The sequence below is a fragment of the Schistocerca serialis genome, chromosome 4 (genome assembly GCF_023864345.2).
Source record: "Schistocerca serialis cubense isolate TAMUIC-IGC-003099 chromosome 4, iqSchSeri2.2, whole genome shotgun sequence".
Classification (NCBI taxonomy): domain Eukaryota; kingdom Metazoa; phylum Arthropoda; class Insecta; order Orthoptera; family Acrididae; genus Schistocerca; species Schistocerca serialis.
The window spans coordinates 303,742,983-303,766,127 of NC_064641.1; the positions used below are offsets into that span (position 1 = coordinate 303,742,983).

At 41.5% G+C, this 23,145-nt stretch overlaps 1 protein-coding gene across 1 annotated transcript in view; it reads right to left on the reverse strand.

Moving 5' to 3' along the window:
- Positions 1-23,145, reverse strand: part of LOC126473961 (polyadenylate-binding protein 2) — a 122,622-nt gene that overhangs the window by 54,451 nt on the left and 45,026 nt on the right. The window contains exon 4 of the mRNA XM_050101332.1: positions 338-405. Coding sequence (XP_049957289.1) covers positions 338-405 — 68 coding nt within the window. The remainder of the gene's footprint in view (positions 1-337; positions 406-23,145) is intronic.

Genomic DNA, 23,145 nt, shown 5'->3' on the forward strand with positions numbered 1-23,145 from the left:
TTTGGACAAGACTGGATAACAAAAGCCCCCATAACTCTCTTAAAGGAACCATTCCCGCACTGACCTGAAGTACTTCAGGAAACCATGGAGCCTTCATGATAACAGCCAGACAGGTATCTGAGAGCCACCACTCTAAAAGACCAGTGGCTAACAACTAAGACATTTCAACAGGTCTGGGTCTAACGAGGACAAATTCGCGCAGGTGTGGGTTCATAAATATGCCTGTGAGCTTGGTCAGCAATGATAAGCACACCAAGAAAGAAACATTTCGAAAGCCTGATATCTAACTAAAATTTAAGAAATATCACTAATAGTACTGACATTAAGTAATACTCACATTTCCAACATATATGGAGCGGTTGTCCACCTCCATCTTTTCTTCTAACGACATGTTTAACGGGCTTGCTGCAAATACAATTAATAATTTGACATTTGAAGGAAACTAAGGATGAACTGGACATTTTAACAGAAAAATTACGGAACACAAAATGAAGAAAAGACAATTACAAATCAAGTATTTATTATTTTCCTGTAAACCAAAACCTTGTGGAAGGAGGCACATAACAACAATGTAAAGTTTTTATAATTGTATGTCGGAATTTATGCTTTTGCACTGTGTAGTTACTTAAGATACACCTGGTACCAGAAATTCTAACTATGACCGTGTAAAAGGTGAGGGGCAGTGTGTGATAGCACGCCTTTCTATGTGGCACTATAGTATATGGGGTGCATATACAGTATGTGACCAAAAGTATCCGGACACCCCCCCACCCCATAAAATACATTTTTCGTATTAGGTGCATTGTGCTTCCACCTACTGTCAAGTACTCCATATCAGTGACCTCAGTAGTCATTAGACATTGTGAGATGAGATTGGGGTGCTCTGTGGAACTCATGGACTTCAAATGTGGTCAGGTGCTCGGGTGTCACTTGTGTCGTATCTGTACGCGAGATTACCATACTTGTATACATCCCTAGGTCCACTGTTTCCAATGTGATAGTGAAGTGTAAACACGAAAGGACACACCATCACACAGGAATTCCAAACTGCATCAGATCCACTGCACGTACTATGACAGTTAGGCAGGAGGTGGGAAAACTTTGATTTCCTGGTCGAGCAGCTCCTCATAAGCCACACATCAGGCCAGTAAATGCCAAACAACGCCTCGCTTGATGTAAGAAGTGTAAACATTGGATGACTGAACACTGCAAAACCATTGCGTACAGTGACTAATCACAGTACAGAATGTTGCGATGCGATAGCAGGGTGTGGGTATGGCGAATGCCCGGTGAACGTCATCTGTCAGCGTGTGTGGTGACAACAGCAAAATTTGGAGGTGGCGGTGTTACGGTGTGGTCGTGATTTTCATGGAGAGGGCTTGCACCCTTTGTTTTGCATGACTTTATCACAGCACTGGCCTCAACTGATGTTTTAAGCATCTTCTTGCTTCCCCACTGTTGAAGCAATTTGGGGATGGCAATTGCATCTTTCAACACAATTGAGCACCTGTTCATTATGCACAGCCTGTGGCAGAGTGGTTACACAACAATAACTTCCCTGTAATGGACTGGCCTGCACAGTCATGACCTGAATCCTAAAGAACACCTTTGGGATGTTTTGGAATGCTGACTTCGTGTCAGGCCTCATCGACAGACATCAATACCTCTCTTCAGTGCAGTACTCCGTGAATAACTGGCTGCCCATTCCCAAGAAACCTTCCAGTACCTGACTGAATGTATGCCTAGGGGTGGACACACACACACACACACACACACACACACACACACACACACTGGGGAGAAATACATGGGGAAAAATATATGCTAGCTGTTTTCCTTCTGTCTGGTTTCAGTGGCAAATTGGGATTTCGATTTTAATTTTTTTATTTGTTTGCTTAATTCACTGTTGAAAGAGCATGTTTACCACAAATATTTTCCATTATGTATCTTAAATTTCAATAATAGAAGTTTTATAGTAATGGAACTTTTTATGTCTATCACTTAAATAGCTAGTCCATACAGTAAACTGAACAAAAATGTAGAATACTTATCACATTCAACATCTTTTACAGTTTCTACGTAATTCATGTCTGCACCTACAAAAGAAATGTACGAAAGACATGAAATACAGAAAAAGCAATGTATCGAGTTGCATTGATTATGACCTCACTAAATTACAATTCTTGAGTGATGTACAGCGTAAGAGTTTACTGCTATGCAATGTGCGTATTTGTGAAATTATTGTTTCTAACATTCCTTAGTTTTTAGTGTACTATAAGAACTTTTTCCTGAATTTTAAGTACCAAAATTTTCCACTTGGTTGTTAGACCCACAATGAACTTATATGCTTTCACACAAAATCCGCAGTTAATAACTTAGTCAAACAAAGTTGTACTCAAAAGTTTGAAATATATCTTTCCAGCTTTATATGACAGTTTCATAACACATAATAAATGACTAATAAACTTCTCATAAACTATAATTCATACAAAAAATACAAGGTGTAAATATGATCAGGGAACACTTTAATTAGTTATTGCACAAGAGCCAAACATTGTACAGTATCATAAGTCATTTTGAAGAGAAACCCTGAAAGTGTTTTTCATCTATACTGCCACACCATAGTTTGGTAATTAGCCGATATTCAGCAATAGTCGCAAACATGGCGAGTTCAGGTGTGGAGCGAGCTTTCCGTGTGTTGCAGTTCGACAAAAATAAGTGTGTTACAGCCATGTTGCAGCAATGGATGATGCTTCAAATGCAATCGGACTCTCCATCTTTCAGCGGGATGGGTCTCTACCTCATTTTCATCATGAAGTTTGTGGGTACCTGAATACGGAGTTGCCACATTGATGGATCAGCCATGCTACAAAATGGACAGCTGTTTCATGAAATGGCCTCCCCAATCACCAGATATCACTCCGTGTGACTTTTCTGTGGGGACACATTAAAGATGTGGTGTATGTACCGCCTCTACCACGTGTACAGCAGAGCTCCGGGAGAGAATACAGGAAGCGACTGTCACAGTCGATGATGCCATGCTGGGACAGGTATGGCAAGAATTCGACTACTGTATTGACATCTGCTGGGTCGCCCACGGTTCGCATATTGAATGTTTGTAAAAAAAAGCTTTCAGAGTTTCTCTTCAAAATGCAATATGTATGACATCTGTACAATGGTTAGTTCTTCTGCAATAAATAATTGAAAGTGTTCCCGGACTTTATGTACACCCTGTATATTCCACAGTATTTAGAACGCACGCCTATAAAGGTCAAGGAAACTTGCAAGCTTTTGGATCCAGTGACTCCTCCTGACAGAAGGGTTGAAGGGGAAGAAAGAGAGATAAACAAAAAACAACTTAAGATGTTAGGAACTTGGGAGAGTCTGGAAAAATCAGCCAGAATTCTGGGTCAGGGGCAACTTACTGGATGGGATGAGAAAGGAAGACTGAATGTTGGGGACTGCACCGGACAAGACTTGCAAACCTGACAGAGTAGAATTGTAAGGTAGGGTAACAGGCAAGACAGAGATTACCGACAAAACATTATGCAAGAGTTTAAGAGCAGAAAGCTATGTAGGGAGAACAGACAGGTCAGAATATGAAATACATGGAAAACTAACAGGTAGTGAAGAAAGGAATAGCTGCTAAAAATAATGCTGATACCCAAGCAATTAATGCAACTTATCGCCAGGTGGGTGGTGAAAATAAGAACAGAATTTGGTGGCCATTTGCTGACAAATTGCTTCTTGGCTTCTGCCAAAGGTTGTTTGGCTGACATTGATTTGATAATTTTTCTGATGTTTCACCAGCACGAAAAGGCTTCACCCTCCACTGCTGGTGGTGGACTGGAGTCGAGATCACAGCCACAGATTATATGTACCCGACGTGCCAACGTCCAAGAGTTTTTTTGGAGTCATTTCTGGTGCGGTTCTCCCCTTGCTACCTGCAAGGGTCATTTCTGGTGCGGTTCTCCCCTTGCTACCTGCAAGGGTCTTTTCTGCAGCACAGGAATCCAGGGTCCATTCATCTTGAGGCTTTCCTCTTTTTGTTAAAGCTATACTCATTTGTGTATTTCTATAACTTCCCTGAACAAGTGAGGGTAATAAATTTTCTCCACAGCAAGAACTTCAATGTCAGTGAAATTCACTATGTGGCTGGTCTCTCAAAGGGCGTGCATCACTGTGGCCATTTTCTCTACCTCCCCAACGTGCAATGCCGCTTACGTTCAGTGATCCTGGTGTCGACTGATCTTACAGTCATTCCAACATAGACTTGGCCACGTGTACATGGCACTCAGTACATTCCCGATATTGTAAGTGGGTCCCTCTTCTACCTTACCAATCTGAGACACTCTTTGATCTTCTTTGTCAGTTTATAAATAATCTTTACGCCATGTTTGCACAACATGCAGCTGGTCCTCTCCATCACTCTGGGGACGAATGGCCAAAAAGCCATACCTGACACTTCTTTTTCCAATGTGTCACTTCATAGAGTGATTCTGTGGTATTTCTCATGTAACTGGTGGTGTACCCATTGCCCCTCAGAATGCTTTACAGGTGTTGCGTCTCACATCTGATGTGCTTTAGTTCATATATTCGTCTTGCTCCCATTACAAGCATGTTAATCATGCCTCTTTTCTGGTTCGGGTGGTGATCTGATTGTTTGTGCAGGTGCATGCGTGTCGGTTTTCTACACACAGAAAGGGTAGCTCCTGGTCCTTCATTTATCTTCATGGTAAATTTTGTGTTTGCATGAAGACTGTTCTGGTGTCTTAGGAAGTCACCAAGTTGTTACCCACCAAGGCTCCACAGAAGCTATTTAATGTGGATGGCAACTTCTATGAACAGCTGGAAGGTTTCACCATGCTTGAACCACTTCATGGAACATTTCAAAGCACAGGTGCTGGACTTGGCACCTTGTAAACCTACGCTGTGGCAAGGATACACTGACAATACTTCCACTGTGTGGAGTCATGGCGAGGAACAGCTTGGTGACTTCCGAAGACAACAGAACAGTCTCCATGCCAACATAAAATTTACCATCGAGTAGATAAGGACCAACAGCTAACCTTTCTACAGATGCTGGCGACATGGGATGGTGAAAACCTGAGACACTGTGTGTATCGAAAACCGACACACACAGACCGATATCTGCACAAAATATACCACCACCCGAGCCAGAATGGAAGCACATTTAACACACTCTTAACACGAGCACAACAAATATGTGTGCCGTAATACCTCAGATGCAAGATGCAACACCTGGAAAGCATTCTGAGGAGCAGTGGATACTCCAACAATTACATAAGAAGAGTCACGGAATCAAACACTCAATGAAGTGACACAGCAGAAAAAAAATCTCAGGTACAACCTCTCTGACACACATTCCCAGAATGACTGACAAAATCGGCACAAACCGGGCCAAAAGACTATTAATAAACTGACAAAAAAGATCAGAGAGTGTCTCAGATTGGCAAAGGAGAAAAGGGACTCACACGCAAAGGCAGGAATATACCGAATACCAAGTACATGTGGGAAAGTCTATGCTGGAAGGAAAGTCTATGCTGGAAGGAAAGTCTATGCTGGAAGGAAAGTCTATGCTGGAAGGAAAGTCTATGCTGGAAGGAAAGTCTATGCTGGAAGGAAAGTCTATGCTGGAATGACTGTACTGTCATTCAACACCAGGATCACTGAACATAATTAGTAATTTAGTTTGGGGCAGGTAGAAAAAAACGGCAATGAAGCAGGTGCTGTGTGAGGCAAACCACATTGTTAATTTTATTTTTATTTATTTGCACATCAAGTTCCGTATGACCGAATTGAGGAGCAAATCTCTAAGGTCATGGAACATGTCCGTACACGAAATTACAACATAAAAGTAATAACAGATAAAAATAAAATGTTTATGAACCAAAATCAATCAATCTGTAAGTTTAAGTAAACGCAATCAACAATACGACAAAAATCAGTTTAATTTTTAAAGAACTCTTCAACGGCATGGAAGGAGTGGTCCATGAGGAAACTCTTAAGTTTGGATTTGAAAGTGCGTGGATTACTGTTAATATTTTTTTAATTTGAGTGGTAGCTTATTGAAAATGGATGCAGCAGTATACTGCACACCTTTTTTGCACAACAGTAAAGGAAGTCCAATCCAAAGACAGGTTTGATTTCTGCTGAGCATTAACTGAGGGAAAGCTACTTATTCTTGGGAATAAGCTAATATTGTTAAAGGAAATGACAGTAAGGAATATATATACTGAGAGACCAATGTCAAAATACCCAGACTCAGGAACAGAGGCTGACAAAAGATTCGTGAACTTACACCACTTATTGCCCGAACCACCGGTTTCTGAGCCAAAAATATCCTTTTAGAATGGGGAGAGTTACGCCAAAACATAATACATACAACATAGGCGAATTAAAATAAGCAAAGTAGACTAATTTTCGTGTTCAACAATCACTCACTTCAGATACCTTTCAAATAGTAGAATTGGCAGCATTAAGTCTTTGAACACGATCCTGAACATGAGCTTTCCATGAAAGTTTACTATCTACCTGAACACCTAGAAATTTGAACTGTTCACTTTCACTAATCATATAATTACATAATCTACATGCCATGAACTTAGGTCATGAACTGCACTATTTGACACTGACAAGGGGAGGCCGCCAATTGTGAAATTCAGATTCGATTCATACTGCGCATAATAAAAGTTCATGGCCAGAGGTGTAATGTGGCAAAGCACCAAGATGCACTTCTCAGCCGTTGTCGAGAAAATCGACAGTTAAAAGAAACCGTTGCGGTGAAATACTCTCTACGATTAGTAATTTTCTACAGAGTGGTGGTGCAGCGGTAAGCGCTCGGGTTCGTAATCCGAAGGTCGTCGGATCGAATCTCGCTCCATGCAACTTTTTTTTTTTTTTTTTTTAGTATTTGTTTTTTGTAATATATATATATATATATAAAATTCCTGGCAATCAGTTGCAACAATTATGCATATAATAAGTTGTTGAAAGTCGTTTGTCGTGGAAAAACTGGCGACTTCGAACATCATTATGTTTTCCGCAAACAAAGTTGTATTTCACAAATGTTATTAATTGTCTTCATAATGTTAACCACGTATAGTTAACAGAAGACGTAGAAACGAATACGTATAGCGTAAGTCAAACGTTCGAATTAGAATAGAGACCCCACGAACACAAACTTGCTGTGGCAGATATGAAATATAAACTCCGTTACTCGCTCGTTACACTTGAAGGACAGATGTTGAATGGGCCGAAACGAGCCGCCCCATAACAGCGTAGTTGCCTGCTAACTTCGAAACAAGGTAGATGCGGTCCCTAGCGCAACTTATAACATCGTCGAAAATCAGTGCGGACGGGACAGCTTTGGTACACCCTGTAAAACAAACGGAAAAACACCGCTTACCGCTGCGCTATGACGCTGTAGAATATCATTAAACGCAGAGAGTATTTCACCGCAACGGTTTCTTTTAACTGTTGATTTTCTCGACAACGGCTGAGAAGTGCATCTTGGTGCTTTGCCACATTACACGTCTGGCCATGAGCTTTTATTATGCGCAGTATGAATCGAATCTGAATTTCACAATTGACGGCCTCCCCTTGTGAGCCAATGTTGCACACAAAATCCTTTACTACCACGCTAGTGCCATCAGCAAACAAATATTTTAGAGTTACTCATAATACTAGAGGGCATGTCATTTAAATAAATTAGGAACAGAAGTACCCCAACACTGATTCCTGGTAAAGGAGGCCTCTGAATTGTCAAATTATTTAAGTGGTGCTCTAGCATACCAATAATTTTAGCATCAACATCTATAAGCAGTTCACTAACTTTATCTCTAATACCTCTTATATTCTGATGAAATATGCTAATTCCTTCTCTACATGGCATGGAAACATGACGTCGTCTTGAAGGTGAGCCCTTAGACTGACTTCCTTTAACCAGGTATACCTATCTAAAAATGTGCACTTCTAACACCAACTACTACACGAATTTACGAATTTTTCCTGGAGTGATACCTCCACCACCCACTACACTGTCACCTTATAGTTTTGGCAGTCTCACCTTCCCATACCCACTGAGGTGCAGGCCACGCTTAGTGGAACACCATCTACTAATAGACCCAACTGGCATCACTGAAATGTGACCCTTAAATTCTTCTTTAGGACGAGAAGACCCTATAGAGCTTAACATTTTACTTTTATATAGTTTTTTGTTTGTCTTTCTATATTTAATGATGATGTTTTGTTGGGGTGACATGAAGAATAAATAAACTCTTCATTATTATATCATTTACCCATGCCCTCTGGCATCAGCACCACCTTCAGCCCTATGTTAACGCGCCTAACAGCTGCATTAAGATGAGGCTGATCATGACGATGAAACAGTTGCATGAAATGCACATTAGTGCCACCAGTTTGAGTAGCTGTCTTTACCAGGTCACCACCTACATCATATTCCCTGTCCCTATCAAGACTGTTCCCTACTCCACCCATTATCACTACCTGATCCTCCTTTGTAAAATTACTACATAACTCCCCTGTGTTGTCAGTCATCTGAGCCAACCCTGCACTAGGCTTCACAATGCTGGTGAACCTTATACTCAATCCCCAACACTTCCTGCAACTGCTGGCCCACACCTCTACTGTGTGAACTACCTAGCAGCACAACCTTATTCTTTCTGTTTGACTTTACAACTAACCTAGGCCTCCTAACTGCTGAGGACTGCTGCATGTTACAAGAGGCTCATCTCCACTCAACTCTGACAGTTGGTCAAATCTATTGCATATACACAAAGTATAACTGTCTGAATACCACCTCGTCCTAGCTGCCTTCTTGCCAACTGCCAGTTCCCATTCCCCACCACCTTTCAAACTCCTCAACCTATCTAGGTCCTCCTTTGTACGTTTTAACTGCACGTGAAGGTCACAGATCTTACGCTCCTACTCCTCCATCAACTTATTTCTACTATCGATTCTGCATTCCCAGAAGAGGATCTCACTAGAATGCCCACTGGCTTCCCCACTGCACTCTTCCCACTCAAAATACTTTGAACAAATCCCACAGTGTAACCCACTACTCACAAACCTACGACAGAACCCACACATCTCACTAATGGTAAAATTTTACAGGTACTGAAGTTTACAAGCATGGAATTTCTTTCTGTAGAGAAAAGTTACTACACAAAATTGTTTAGGGAAGCTACAGAAATACACAATCATGACAATAGCTTCAACAAGGAAGCCTCAAGGTTTGTTTGCTTGTTTTGTTTTGCTTTAGGGCACAAAAAACAACTGGGGTCATACACGTCCAGATCAGAACTATAGAACTCGAATGCAGAGAGGATTTAAACTACTATATGTCAGTCCCAATTGACAGAAGGGAAGGAGGAATGTGGAAAAAGGGCTAAAAAAACACCATACAGAAACAGACATTCAAAACAAACTTCAATGGCCTCGCCATATTGCTTTGGAGGATAAAAAGTACAAGGCAGTCAACAACCCATGCGTCATTCCCTAAAACGGCTGATAAATCAGACTGCAAACACAAGCTGGAACATAAAGGGTTAAAAAAAGGGCAGTCCATCAGGAAGTGACAGACAATTAAAATTTGGGCGCAATATGCACAAACTGGTGGGGCAGCACCTGGCTGAAAAGGCAGTGCCCAATACGCAGCCAAGTTAAAATAATCTCCTGCCGACAGAAGGGCCGAGAGGTGGTCATCCAAAGCACTGGGAGACACTTAAGCCAAAGATTATTCCATTGGAGGGAGGACCATTGGCAATGCCAAAGGGACACCACCTCCTGACAGACAGCAATGCAGAGATCAGAGGGAATATAGGTACTCGTGGGCTGAGGTACGAGGACTGCAGCCTTGGCAGCAGTTGTCAGCAGCCTAGCTTCTAAGCAGACTGACAAGACTAGGAACCCACAGAAACATGACACTGGCTCCACCAAGAGTGAGCAAGTGACAGGTTTCCTGGATCTGCTGCACTGGGGGATGGGCAGTGTACAGCACACATAAGCCTTTGAAGGGCACTGAATGAGTCTGAGCAGAGGATACAATTAAAAAGCCTGTGATGCCAGATGTACTCCGTGGCCTGAGGCATGGCAAAGGACTCGGCTGATGAGTGTGCCGGAAGCCGATATGTTAACACACGGGTGCCAATGACAAAGGCACACCTGACGCCAAGGTCAGTCAGAGAGCCACCAGTGTATGCAAAGGTACTATAGCAAGTTCCATGTGATAGACTGAAGCTGGAGTAGTGTCCTTAGGAAGTGAATGAAGGCCAAGATTAACACGGGCCGCTTCACGAAGCCATGGTGGTGAAGGGTTCACAAAGTCGCAGGCAGTGCAAAGTCAAGCCGCCGTAAGAAGTGCCAAAAGCATACTCCAAGAGGTAATAGAGAAGAGGGACGAGCCCCATACTCATTATCAAAGAAGGAGGCATAGGATGGGTGGCCACACATGGCAGACAAATGGCATGCATACTTGCTGAGGAGAAAGTCAGGGCGGTAGGACAGTGGTAGTTCAGCAACTTCAGCATACAGACTCTCAACCGGGCTAGTGTAAAAGGCACCCACGGGCAAACGGATGCCACGATGGTGGATAGTGTTGAGGTGGCATTACATGGATGGCTGTGCAGACGCATGAACGAAGCACCCATAGTTGAGTTTCGAACAAACAAGGGACCAGTATAAATGGAGGAGGGTGGTTTGATCGGCACTCCAGGAAGTACCATTGAGGACACGTACGACATTGAGGGACCGTGTACAGTGGGGGTTGCCAGGTATGGTACATGGGAGGACAGAGTGTTTCCTATGGAGCATGAGCCCCAGGAATTTTATAGTTTCTATGAATGGAAGGGCAACAGGCCCAAGATGGAGATATAGTGGGTGAAACCATTTGCGCAACCAGAAATTCACACAAACTGTTTTGTCAGTGGAAAAGCGAAAGCCATTGTCGATGCTCCATGAGTAATGACGATCAAGAGAGCGCTGAAGATGCCGCTCAGTGAGACATGACCGTGGAAAACTGCAATAGATGGCAAAATCATCAACAAAAAGGGAGCCAGAGATGCCCAGCAGCAGACAGGCCATTATAGGGTTAATGGCGATAGCAAAGAGGGCAACGCTCAGCACAGAACCCTGAGGCACACCATTTTCCTAAATAAAGGTGTCTGGCAAGGCAGAACCCACACGCACATTGAAAACTCAGTCTTGTAAAAATGCCTGAAGAAAACAGGGCAGCTGCCCACAGAAGCCCCATGTATAAAGAGTACGGATGATACCAACAAGTGTCATAAGCCTTCTCCAAATCAAAAAACACAGCCACAGTCTGGGATTTCTACAGAAAACCATTCAGAAGATCGGTGGACAAAGTAACAAAATGGTCAACTGCAGAACACTGCACTTTAAATACACACTGTGCATTCGTTTGTAAATGGTGAGACTTGAGCCACCACACCAGCCACGCATGAATCATACGTTCCATCACCTTCCAAACAACTGGTAGGAGAGATGGGGCAGTAGCTAGAAGGAAGCCTTTTGTCCTTATCAGGCTTAGGTATGGGTATGATGGTGGCTTCATGCCAGCATGAAGGAAATGTGTCCTCTGTCCAAATGCGGTTATATGCATTAAGCAGAAAGCGCTTGCCCACAAGAGAAAGGTGCTGCAAAATCTAAATGTGGATAGCGTCTGGCCCTGGGGCGGAGGATTGGCGTGAGCTGAGAACATGATCTAGCTCCCTCATAGTGAAGGCGGAACTGTTGCACTCATGATTCAGAGAAGATAAGGGTATCGCCCTAGCCGCCTCCACTCATTTCCAATGGAGGAAGGCAGGGTGATAGTGGGAAGAGCTCGAAATTTCTGCAAAATGGCGGTCCAAGGTATTGGAGATAGCAATAGGGTCCACAATGACATCGTCAGCTACTGTCAGGCCAGAAATTGGAGAATGGATCTCGGTTCCAGGGAGCTGTCAGAGGTTGGCCCCCATCACAGAGGAAGGTGTAGAGCAGGGCTTCCCAACGTGTGGTCCACGGACCCCTTAGGTGTCCACCGGCTCTTTCTAGGGGGTCCGCGACCACCTTTCACCAAATCGTGTAAAATAATGAGTAAAATTATTGAATAAAAATGTGAAAATCAAATTCATCACTATTTTATTTTCGTGTGAAAAACATGTGTACTTTTCTTCAGGTCGTAGTCCCAAGCAGCCTTTGTGGTTCCTAAGTGAGAACGCATACACAGTTCAGTGCCGGAGAATGCCGCTTCTCTGATCGACTGTTTCCAACAATACGGGGGTCATTTGTGCGCCGGCTCACAGCGCTAGATGCGCTGAAACCTTTTACACATGCACGGAGCGAGCTTTGTTGACCAATTACAGTGCTCGCTGGCACATATGAATGTTAAACTTGCTTTGTCAGTTCACTACCTATTTCATAAGTCGATTTTTGAGCAGTTTATTACTTCTAACATGGATCTGTGGCTGAAGGATTGAAGAAGGGTGCAGTTTCTCCATCGCCTTCACAACAAGGGGAGTTTACAGTTGAAATGAAGGATGAGGGAGGACGACCAAAGGAAGCTCCACAGCCGGATTTATTATGTGAAAACACTGCAAGTACTCCACTGGTTGCAATATCCTGTGGAAGTGGATTAACCAAGAAGCATAAGTACAACGAAAGCTATTTAGAAAGGCTACAGCCATCGATTTTTTTTTCAAAAGGAAGAGTGCTGAACTAGCTGCTTCTCAGCTTTGCATGAAAACTCATGCAAAAACAATTAATGAAATTCATTGAAAGCTTCTTTCTTGGTTAGTTATCGAGTGGCAAAAAGAGGCAAAGCTCATACCATTGCAGAAAATCTCGTAAAGCCATGTGTTAATGATATTGTTTCTTGCATGCTAGACGAAAAGGCAGTAGAGCTTGTATCTTTGGTGCCATTATCAAACAATACTGTCAAGAGATGCATTGTTGACACGTCAATTGATGTGAAAGACACTTGTTTCTCGCATCCAACAATTCATTTTCTCTGTAGATAGATGAATCCACTGATATTGCAAGATTAGCGATTTTATTGGCTTTTGTCCATAATGAATATTCTGGATGTTTTGAGGAGGACCGCTTATTGTGCAAACCACTACCTGCCAACACACCAGGTGCTGAAATATTCCGTCTATTGGATGACTTTTTAAGGACTAACGAAGTTTCATGGTCTAATTGCATAGATGTGTGCACAGATGGTGCAAAAGCTATGACGGGTCCTACAGTCGGAGCAATAACAAAAATAAAACGCCAAGAATTGCAGCAGTAGTCATTGTGCTCTCCACAGACAGGCTTTAGCTACGAAACAAATGCCTGTTTCGTTCAAGAAAGTTTTAGACGAATCCATTCAAATCAATAACTACATAAAATCTAGGCCGTTGAAGTCAAGACTCTTCACAATATTGTGTGAAGATATGGGAAGCCTTCTTTGTTCCCTGCATCTCCACACAGAAGTGATGTGGCTCTCATGTGGGAATGCACTCTCTCGGTTGTACGAATTAAGATTGGAAGTCTTAGCTTTCCTTTTGGAGCATAACACCAAATTAGCAGATCTTAAAGACGAAAATTAGCAGTGTATACTTGCCTATTTGTCAAATATTTTCTCCAAAATGAACGAAATGAATATTTCACTTCAAGGGCAAAGTGAAACAAAGGTCACTGCTATCGACAAAGTTCGAGCATTCAAGAGGTGAAATCAATTTTTGGGCAGAGACTGTCAAGGAGGGGGAGGTCGAGTGTTTTCCCCTTCTCAAGGAGTTTTTGAAAAACAAAACATAGGCGCTTGGGAAGAATTTGTTTCATCAAATCCTGGAACATCTCCGAAGCTTGATGTCATTGTTGGAGCATTATTTCCCAACAGCTGAAGATGAGAAGTTGCAGAAATACGAATGGGTGGTCAATCCATTTACTGTATCCAAAAAGCCGAACATTCTGTGATCAAATGAATATGAGTTGTGGATAGAAATTGCCACAGACCCTACCTTGAAATCAAGTTTTGACATCGACAATTACTCACACTTTTGGATCCGTTTGGATAACAAGAAATACTACCCCCTTGTTGAAAAGGCAAAACGTGTACTTCTTCCGCTTGCCACAACATACATGTGTGAATCTGGATTCTCGATCTATGCTGCCCACAAAACTAAGTACCGAAGCTGTCTAGATGCGGAACCAGACATCCATCTCCAGTTGTCAAGAATTGAACTCATCATTTCAAAATTGTGTCAGCAGAAGCACCCTCAACCATCACATTAGGATTCCATTATTATTCCTACAGACTCATCTACAGTAAAGAAGAAAGCATTTTTCTTTGTAGATGCTCAGTGAACGTACCTGAACTATAACTCTGTAGGAATTTTGTTTCTGTCTTCTATCACTTACAAAATAATTATTAATTGAATTCTGTTGGCATTGATATTATTGTTACGAATATTAAAATGATTTCAGAGCTAATTTCTTTCCTTTATAATACATTCCGTCCTCTCAGTTAAAATTATGGCCTGCCTATACTTCAATTACAATTACTTGCTATTACTCTGGCACTATATTGTGGCAACTGGTTGTGAGCGTAAACAAATGAGGACTTTTCACATGCCACCTTGTAAATGGTAAAACTCCTCTGCCAGTATTGTTTCCTTTGAGAAAAAAAAAGTCTTACGTTCTGTGAAATGCTTTGTCTTCTTATATAGAAATAAGAGAGTCTGTTAGTTTGTTTTCCTAATTTGTTTACAGTCGAGGCTGACTGCCACGATATAGTGTCCAAGTAGTAGTTAAAGTTGTCAGCTGTGGCTAAACTGTTGCCACACCACCTGCCAGTTGCAAGCTACCAACTGACAGTATACTGTTGCAACGCTGCCTGCTATGGACTGACAGCTGCCGTTCAGTAGATACGCAAAGACGTAAAAATAACTAGACTTTCCGAACTGTTTACATGGGCACGAAAATCGATTGTGGAACTGGAAAACGGCTTTATAAAAGCAGATTTCCAGAATCAATTTTGAAGTGTTTACCCAACCAACCAAAAGTGGAACTTGGACATCGGCTTACGAAATCCGGTTTTGAGAATGCATGTAAACTGGGTGAATGTATTCCCACAATATTGCACAACAGATGTCGCAATAGTCCTTTGAAGGCAATTCCTTGGCCTCTTTTCTTTCATGATGTGTTTGTATCCCATCTCATGGGTCTGCCTCTTTTCTTCACAGCCGCGCGGAATGGCTGCGCAGTCTAAGACGCCATGTCGTCGTAGATTACGCGTGCGCATGCATGCGTGTGCGCGCGCGTTGTCCTTAGTGGAAGTTAAACTTACGTTAATAGTAAGACTAGGGACTGATGACCTCAGCAGTTAAGTCCCATATACTTATATAGATTTGAACATTTTTCTTCGGATTTCACCAAAAACCAACCCCCCCCCCCCCCCCCCCCCCACACACACACACACACACACACACACACACATACACATCACTGTTATGAAATATGCATGTTCCTTACACAACAGTAGCCAAACAGTGGAAGTGAACAGACCACAAGTGGCAGCTTGACGTTGATTGCTCTTGGAGGAAGGCAGCTCCAACGTGTGAAATGTCAATTACCAAGTAATTTTAATCAGGCTATAGTGTGTTGAACAAAGGGAGTAAATCCACTAGTAAGTGTCTGGATACAGTGGGAATTCAAATTAGATCGTTAATTTCAAGTTGTTTTCATTCATCTCTAAACCAAAGACTATTGATACTTCAGACGGGGGGAGGGGGGGGGGGGGGGGGGTGTCACTGAGAACATGGCACTTGCATTAAGAAGCTTTCAGTTCCCATGGGTTTCGCTCTGAAATTTAAAGTTACTGTGCTCTTGACTGACTAGGGGTCCGCCATGGATTTTCGACTGAAGAAGGGGTCCGCCAGCTGGAAAGGTTGGGAAGCCCTGGTGTAGAGCTGTTAGAAGAACTAGTGAATGAAATCCAGCTAGCTCTTTTGCTATCCTGAAGAGTGTGACGACACTTTACGTGCATCTGTTTATAATGCAAGCAGTTTGCCTGTGTAGGGTGTGGTTAGAAACACAGAGAGCACATCTCCGTGTGCAAATTGCGTGCGGCATGCTTCAGTCCAAGCCTCAAGGTGAATGGATCCTGGATTTCCATGCTGCATAGAACAACTGTTGCAGGTAGCAAAGGGAGGGCTGCAGCACAAATAACCATAGAAAGCCTTTGGATGTTGGCACACCAGGTACATATAATCTGCGCCCATGAGCTCGACTCCAATCCATCACTAACACTGGAGGGTGAAGCTTTGGCTATGTCAGCCACTCGTTCTGGTGAAACACCAGAAAAATTATCAAACAAATGTCAGCTGAAGAACCAGAGACAGAAGCAAACAAGAAATTTGTCGACTAAGAATGTGCTGTAATACCAGTTCCCACCTGCAGTCTTCAGATGCTAGTGTTTGGTGGATGAATCCAGATACTGTGCGCGGTAAAACAGGCGAAGAGGTCACAACTGTCATACTGTAGAGCATGCTGTGCAACAGGATAGTGTTTGTTGCCTTTGCACAACCTATGTGTGTTGTCATCCGTCCTGACTGGTAGCTTCTGTGCCTTTTCACATGTGGCCTTCCCTTTGATAGTGCATGTTTTGGCAGTTATAGGGCTCGTATAGGTGGTTGGAGGATGGTGCATAGGGCAATCCATACAGTGGGTATTATCACAGGGGTGGGAAGCCATACAGTATGGAAATGGCTGCAGGAGCAGCATAGGATCTGACCACAATATTGCAGAGATTGGGAGATTAATACATTCAAGACCAGGGTAACTGCTGTAAGGAATCTGATTCTGAACAAATATATTTGTCTCAAATGCTAAAGCTGCATCAGAGGTAATGTTTGACGTAAAAAGGATGAAAACAGTTTAAATATAAGTACCACTGCTTGTCAGTAGGTTTAATACGAATAGAAGTGTATATCTGACCCTCAGGGAGGGCGACATCAAAATCAAGGAGAGAAGCATAGGATCATGTTAAATTTAATTGAGAGAATGTATTTCAAGTTCCCAAAAATTGTAATAGGTCAGCCTCACCATGTGCTCACATGGCAAAGGTATCATCAATGTATCTGAACCAAGCCAGGGGCTGAGATCTTAACGGATCCCAGAAATACCTCATCCAGGTGATCCATGGAAAGATTGGCATAGGAAGGAGCCATTCTGGTTCCCACTGCCATGCCCCTGATCTGTTCGTATGTCTGCCTCTTGAAGGTAAAGTAGTAGCTCATATGTATAAAGTTGATTAAGGTGAGCAGGAAGGAGATCATAGGTTTTTAATCATATGGGCACTGGTTGAGGTAATATTCAGTAGCACACTGACCATGTACATAGTGGATGTTTATGTCGAGGAAGATAGCATCAATGGTGACAAGCAAGGTGCGTGACAGGAATGAGATGGTCACAGATTTCAGACAATATAGGAAACGGTTGACGTCTTAATATAGATGTCTGTCAACTAGGGCAGATATATGTTCAAATGGGTGCTTTGAAGTCAGCAACCGTGGGAGAGCTGGGGTGATTGGGTTGTGGATCTTAGGAAGAGGATAAAAGATGGGGGTGAGTGGGTTGGGTGTGGTAAGAAGGAGGAGGAGGAGATTAGTGTTTAACGTCCCGTCGACAACGAGGTCATTAGAGACGGAGCGCAAGCTCGGGTGAGGGAAAAATGGGGAAGGAAATCGGCCGTGCCCTTTCAAAGGAACCATCCCGGCATTAACCTGAAGCGATTTAGGGAAATCATGGGAAACCTAAATCAGGATGGCCGGAGACGGGATTGAATGTGGTAAGAAGTTCTATGGATTGAGGTGTTAGTCCTTGTGAGGGACTGTAGGTAAATTTGTATCATAAGAGACAGACAGATGCTGTATACACAGGTGTCAGAGAGATGGCATGGACACTTGTTTACATATTCCTGTCGGTCAAGTATCACCATGGTAGATCTCTTGTCCGTCAGGATGATGATGATCAATTCACAGTTTTTAGCAAAATAGCAGCCCGGAGTTCCGCAGACGACAGATTAGGGTCATGCTGTAGGGACCTGTGAGAAGGTTAACAGCAATTCTGGTTGTTAGGAATTCTTGGAAGGCTTGTAAAGGGTGATTTTAATGTGGTGGTGGTGGAGGTGGAGGAGGAGGAGGAGGAGGAGGATCAAGTTGGGATCATGGTCAGATCTGTTCAAGCCAGGGTCCAGTGTCACATTTGCTGTTTGCAAAGTGAGACTCCAAGTTGACATTATGTGTGAAGGAAAATGGAGCCTTTACCAAAGAAGCATGATGAAATGCAGGTCTAGGACTGAAAGTGAGACACTTGGATAATAGAGAATTTCAGAGAGAAAGTGTTGAGAGGTTGAGAACGCTGTACTGATGTGGTTGGTTCTTGTGCTCATAAGCTGTAATTGCTATATGAGGCAATGGTGAAGGCTGGGGATTGTTAAGAAGGATGGCCAAGCTCAATTTGTAGGAAGGGAGTGATGGTTGATGGTGTGGCTGTTTAGAGAGCTGGAGAGGAACAGAAAGGGAAATGTCACTCTTGAGGTAGTTTACAAGAAGATACCATAGCCTTTTGAGGTGAAGTCTGGCCTGTTACTGCAGTTAAGTTGGCTTGTTGGACGGTGCCATCAAAAGAAACATGAGGGGCAGGTAAGCACACTATTTTATAAAAGAAAAAAACTGGAGTGTAAATTGACAGATGAGGCATATAGGTCACACATTATGTGGGCAAGTGCAAGAGACTGCTGTATTAGGAACTGCAAAAGGGCCTCATGTAGAGCAATATCACATCCAGAAACAGTGACTTTCAATGTTGGGCCTTTGAGGGTAACTCCCAGGGACAAGCAAGTTTCAAGAAACAGAATGTGGGACCTTAGTTTTGATAAGTGCAAAATCATGTTTTCTAAAGGTCTAAATATGTGATGTTATTCATCATGGCAAGAGGTGGTTTTGCAGTATTAGAGATTGGGAGAGCAGCAAAAAAGGGAACAGAAAGGGGGGGGGGGGGGAGGGGGACAAGCAGGAGGAGGGGGGACCAGAAAAATTCGTAGTATGAAAATCATGAGAAAAGGCAAGGGTAAACAAGAGGAAACGAGTGGGTGAGAAATTATCGCCAGAAAAGTTAACTATAAGACACAACAAAATTATGATAGAATAAATTACAACAATAAACTGTGATTGGGAAAGTTCATGGAAAAGTGGAAACAGTCAAAGGTTTAAAAATAGGGCAAACAGAAAAAACAAACTCCCATGTTTGGGAAATCAAATATAACGCAAGAGATGGCAGTAAAAGCTGATCAGTGCAATTTGGTGAAAAACAAATGCATAAAAACATGAATGAACCACGTACAAGCAAGGTAAGAGGCAAGTGAGAAAGGAAAGTTATGTGAAATTTGTAATCAGAGAAAGAGAATCAGAAAAGGCTCTGCAGTGTAGTGAATCATAAACAATGTGTTATACTCAAATCTGTGAACAACAACGGACCCACGTAAGTGCTTGGAAATCAGTACTAGAAAAGGTACAGCAGCAAGACGTTAGCTAACATAGGTGGTACAAATAAATAAATGAGTGAACTACCACATTAAGTTAAAAAACAAGATGACAATCTGAGCACAACAGACAACGAAGACTAGCAAATTGGCATAGTATTCGGTAAATAGGAATGATAGTCACAGAAGCTAATATCTCAATGAAAATAACATTTCCATTTTTGACAGTATAATGTTGGTCGGTAGATTTTTTTATCTATACAGTTACATTATATTTTTAAAAATTTATTTTTGCTTTGCATTTTGACCCAAAAAACCACATTTGACTAAAACAGGTAAGAGGCTTCTTTGCCACAGTCACAAATGAAACCAACTCAGAAAGCTAAACAGCTCTTTTAAGATCATGAAATACACATTTGTGTTTTCAGGAAGCAAAGAAGGAAGGTTAGGATCAGAAGTCCCACCAATGAGATCATTCAAAGCAGAGTCACACTTCAGAATGGTCAAGGATGGGGAATAAAATCGGCTGTGTCCTTTTCAAAGGAACCACTTTAACTTTTGCATTAGCCAAATGTGACAGAAACCACAAAAATATTAAATGTGGATCTGAATTACACTGTTTTATCACACTGGATGTCATCAGATGAAGTGGTTTTTTTTCCATTATTGTAAACATATACTTGGAATAACTGTCAGCATAATAAAGTTGGAATTTTAAACCTCCACAGGTTGTATTGTCAATGGAATTAACTAGAGTACTCTCCACCAAAAACGTAAAACTTGTGTCAGAGCCCAAAGAGCTCACCCATTCACACACAATAGTATGCAATAAAAGTGAGCATGATCAAAAGTGTGCTATCACACAATAAAAGGACATCACCATATAATAAATCACGTTACCACATTATGAGAATTTACAATTGAAGTCATAACAACAAATGAGTAGCCCAGACGCACAAGCTGCTAAATGCATTTTTGGCCAATTCTGAGTTGAGCACACTACCATGAAGATTTTTTTCAGTGCATGCACAATGGAATAGGTTTCAGGGTGCAAAACCTGCTATAAACTGTTGAAACTGATTTTAGAAAATCGTGTTCAGTTGCAAAAGCCACCAACTGCACATTGTCTTCAGGTGCAAAGCCCTCTAATATCCAATGTTTGCAAAAACTGCCAGTTCAACATGCATGGCAGTCGCCATGCTATGTTCAGATGCAAAGCGCACTAACTGACATCAGGCTCATCAAACTAGTCATTCAAAGCTATCTTTCAGTTTATTACGATTAGAAGGGATATTTTCTTATTCAGAGTTAGGTTCGCTGCACTGTAGCGAAGGTACACAACAATGAAGCTCTCACTGCTAATGCATTGTTGAAATATTTGTCGGTAAGCAAAGTTCAGCTGATCAGTAGGATGTTTGTTGACTCATTTGAGTGAGTGTTATGAAGAAAATAAGTTATTTTGTAGACAGTTTAAATGCAGAAGATGGTACAAATGAAGTGGGAATAATTGAAATAATAGAAATTCTGCTAGAAGTCGAACCTATCATTATAGCTGCAAATGACCAGAACAAGACTGATCAGTGGGAAAGAAACAGGAAAGTAAGAACATGAAAAGTATTATTGAAGCAATGTTATACAATGAAACTGTTTGCCACTTTTTGTTATGACAAATGTAGAAAAATTAGTGAAAGTTACTGGCATTTCTAAATCTTGAAAAAAATTGTGGTCACAGAAAGCAAAAACAAGATGCTTTGTCTACTTCATGGAGAGCCCTTCTACGTATTTGAAGCTAGAGAGGGAGGGAGGGAGGGAGTGAGTCCAGAAGAGGTGAAAAATTTCAGCAAAGGAAACAGTCCAACTTCAATTGCAGCTGGTGTAGGACTTTCAGAAGCGAAACTCTGAGACGTCATAAAGCTTTTGTAGCTCCACTTTGGTGAAGAATGGGCTACCAACGCCAAACTAAAATTCTAACACCAAAGTGTTAGAAGAGCAGGAAGGCACTCCTATTGTCGCTCCTGCCATTGCCAGGCATTAGAAGCAGCCAGAAGTGATTTTGAGTTTCTGCAATATCTTATGATGCCAAAAACGCAATGGTGTATTTTTTAAAAATACCTTAATGTTGAACATTCATTTTTGTTCTCTTTTTTACATTAAGTGAGTTTTTCCTAGTAAAATAGTGTCACCTTTGTATTTTTATATGCCAATTCTCTTTGAAATAAAACCTACACTGTTTATATTTGGGTCATTCCATGTCACATCAACGCAGTTAATTAACATTTTCAACCTGATCCTCCCAGATTTCTCTCAAATTCGGTGCATTCAATGACCCAGATAAGAAAATACCAATTTGCAGGTGTGTGTCACAACTGTGAAGAAAGTTATAGGTCCGTAAAGTTTGGAATTAGTGAGAAATTTACATGTGTCTGTCACTATATAAATGACTGTAATTCTGGTTATAATGCAGTTACAGCAATGACAATGGTACCATTGGAAAGCTAACAAATAGACCTTTACATTGATATGCTACATGGCAAGTTTCTGCACAAGGACTTAAAAGCACTTACTTTAGTTCAAAAAGGGGTCCACTACACAGGACCACTTACCTTCAATAATTTGCCAGCAAACACAAAAAATTTATGTTACAAATAAAGATCAGTTTAAAAGGAGCCTAAAAGACTTACTAGTGGCCAACTCCTCCTACTCCATTGACGAATTTTTTAATACAAACAAATGATGTATTGTATATATTCATACTATTAGTATTGTTATTTCAGCTTACAAAAAAAAAAAAAAAAAAAAAAAAAAAAATGTTGACATGTTCCACATCCACGAGGATCTCCTCAGAACGTATCTATGGAACGAAAAACTAATCTAACCTAATCTTCATACTAAAGGTAACTGACCTTGACCTTTAGTCTTGAATATCTCAAAACACCCCATCTTCAATTTTTTTGAAAAAATATATTTTATTGCTCCAGCATGTTACTATAAATGTAAATATCGAGACAGCACGCCAAAAACATCATGCACAAAAAATTATTGTGTCAGCATCAATATGCTACTGAAATGAAGAAGGTAACACACATATATGAAACACAAATTACGATGAAGTACACTCCATAAGTAATATTGTAAAAAAAAAAAAAAAAAAATGGTTTATATTATTATAGTGGTATTATGAATTATTTACATTACATTATTTACATTACAGTTGTAATGAAAGGCAATGAAAAGTTATTAGATCTCTTCACAATTCTCCAACTAAATTGTTAATGTTCACCGAATCTGATGCAGGGAGATTGTACACCCTTCCAGTTCGTGTCACTGGACCCACTCTTGTGGTAATGTTCCGTTTTCTGATAACAAGTGTCTGGTTTGGCAGGAAACACAAATGATGGAGATGGTCCATGTGGATGCAAGAAGTTGACCTTTACTTCATCAGTTTTTTCACGTGTTTGTAAGACATATGCAACCCACCAATGACTGTCGTACATATAGGCAACAAAACCATGTATATTTGTTAACAGCATTTCATTCACCATAGCAATCACTGACTCCTCTCTTCTCACTAAAGA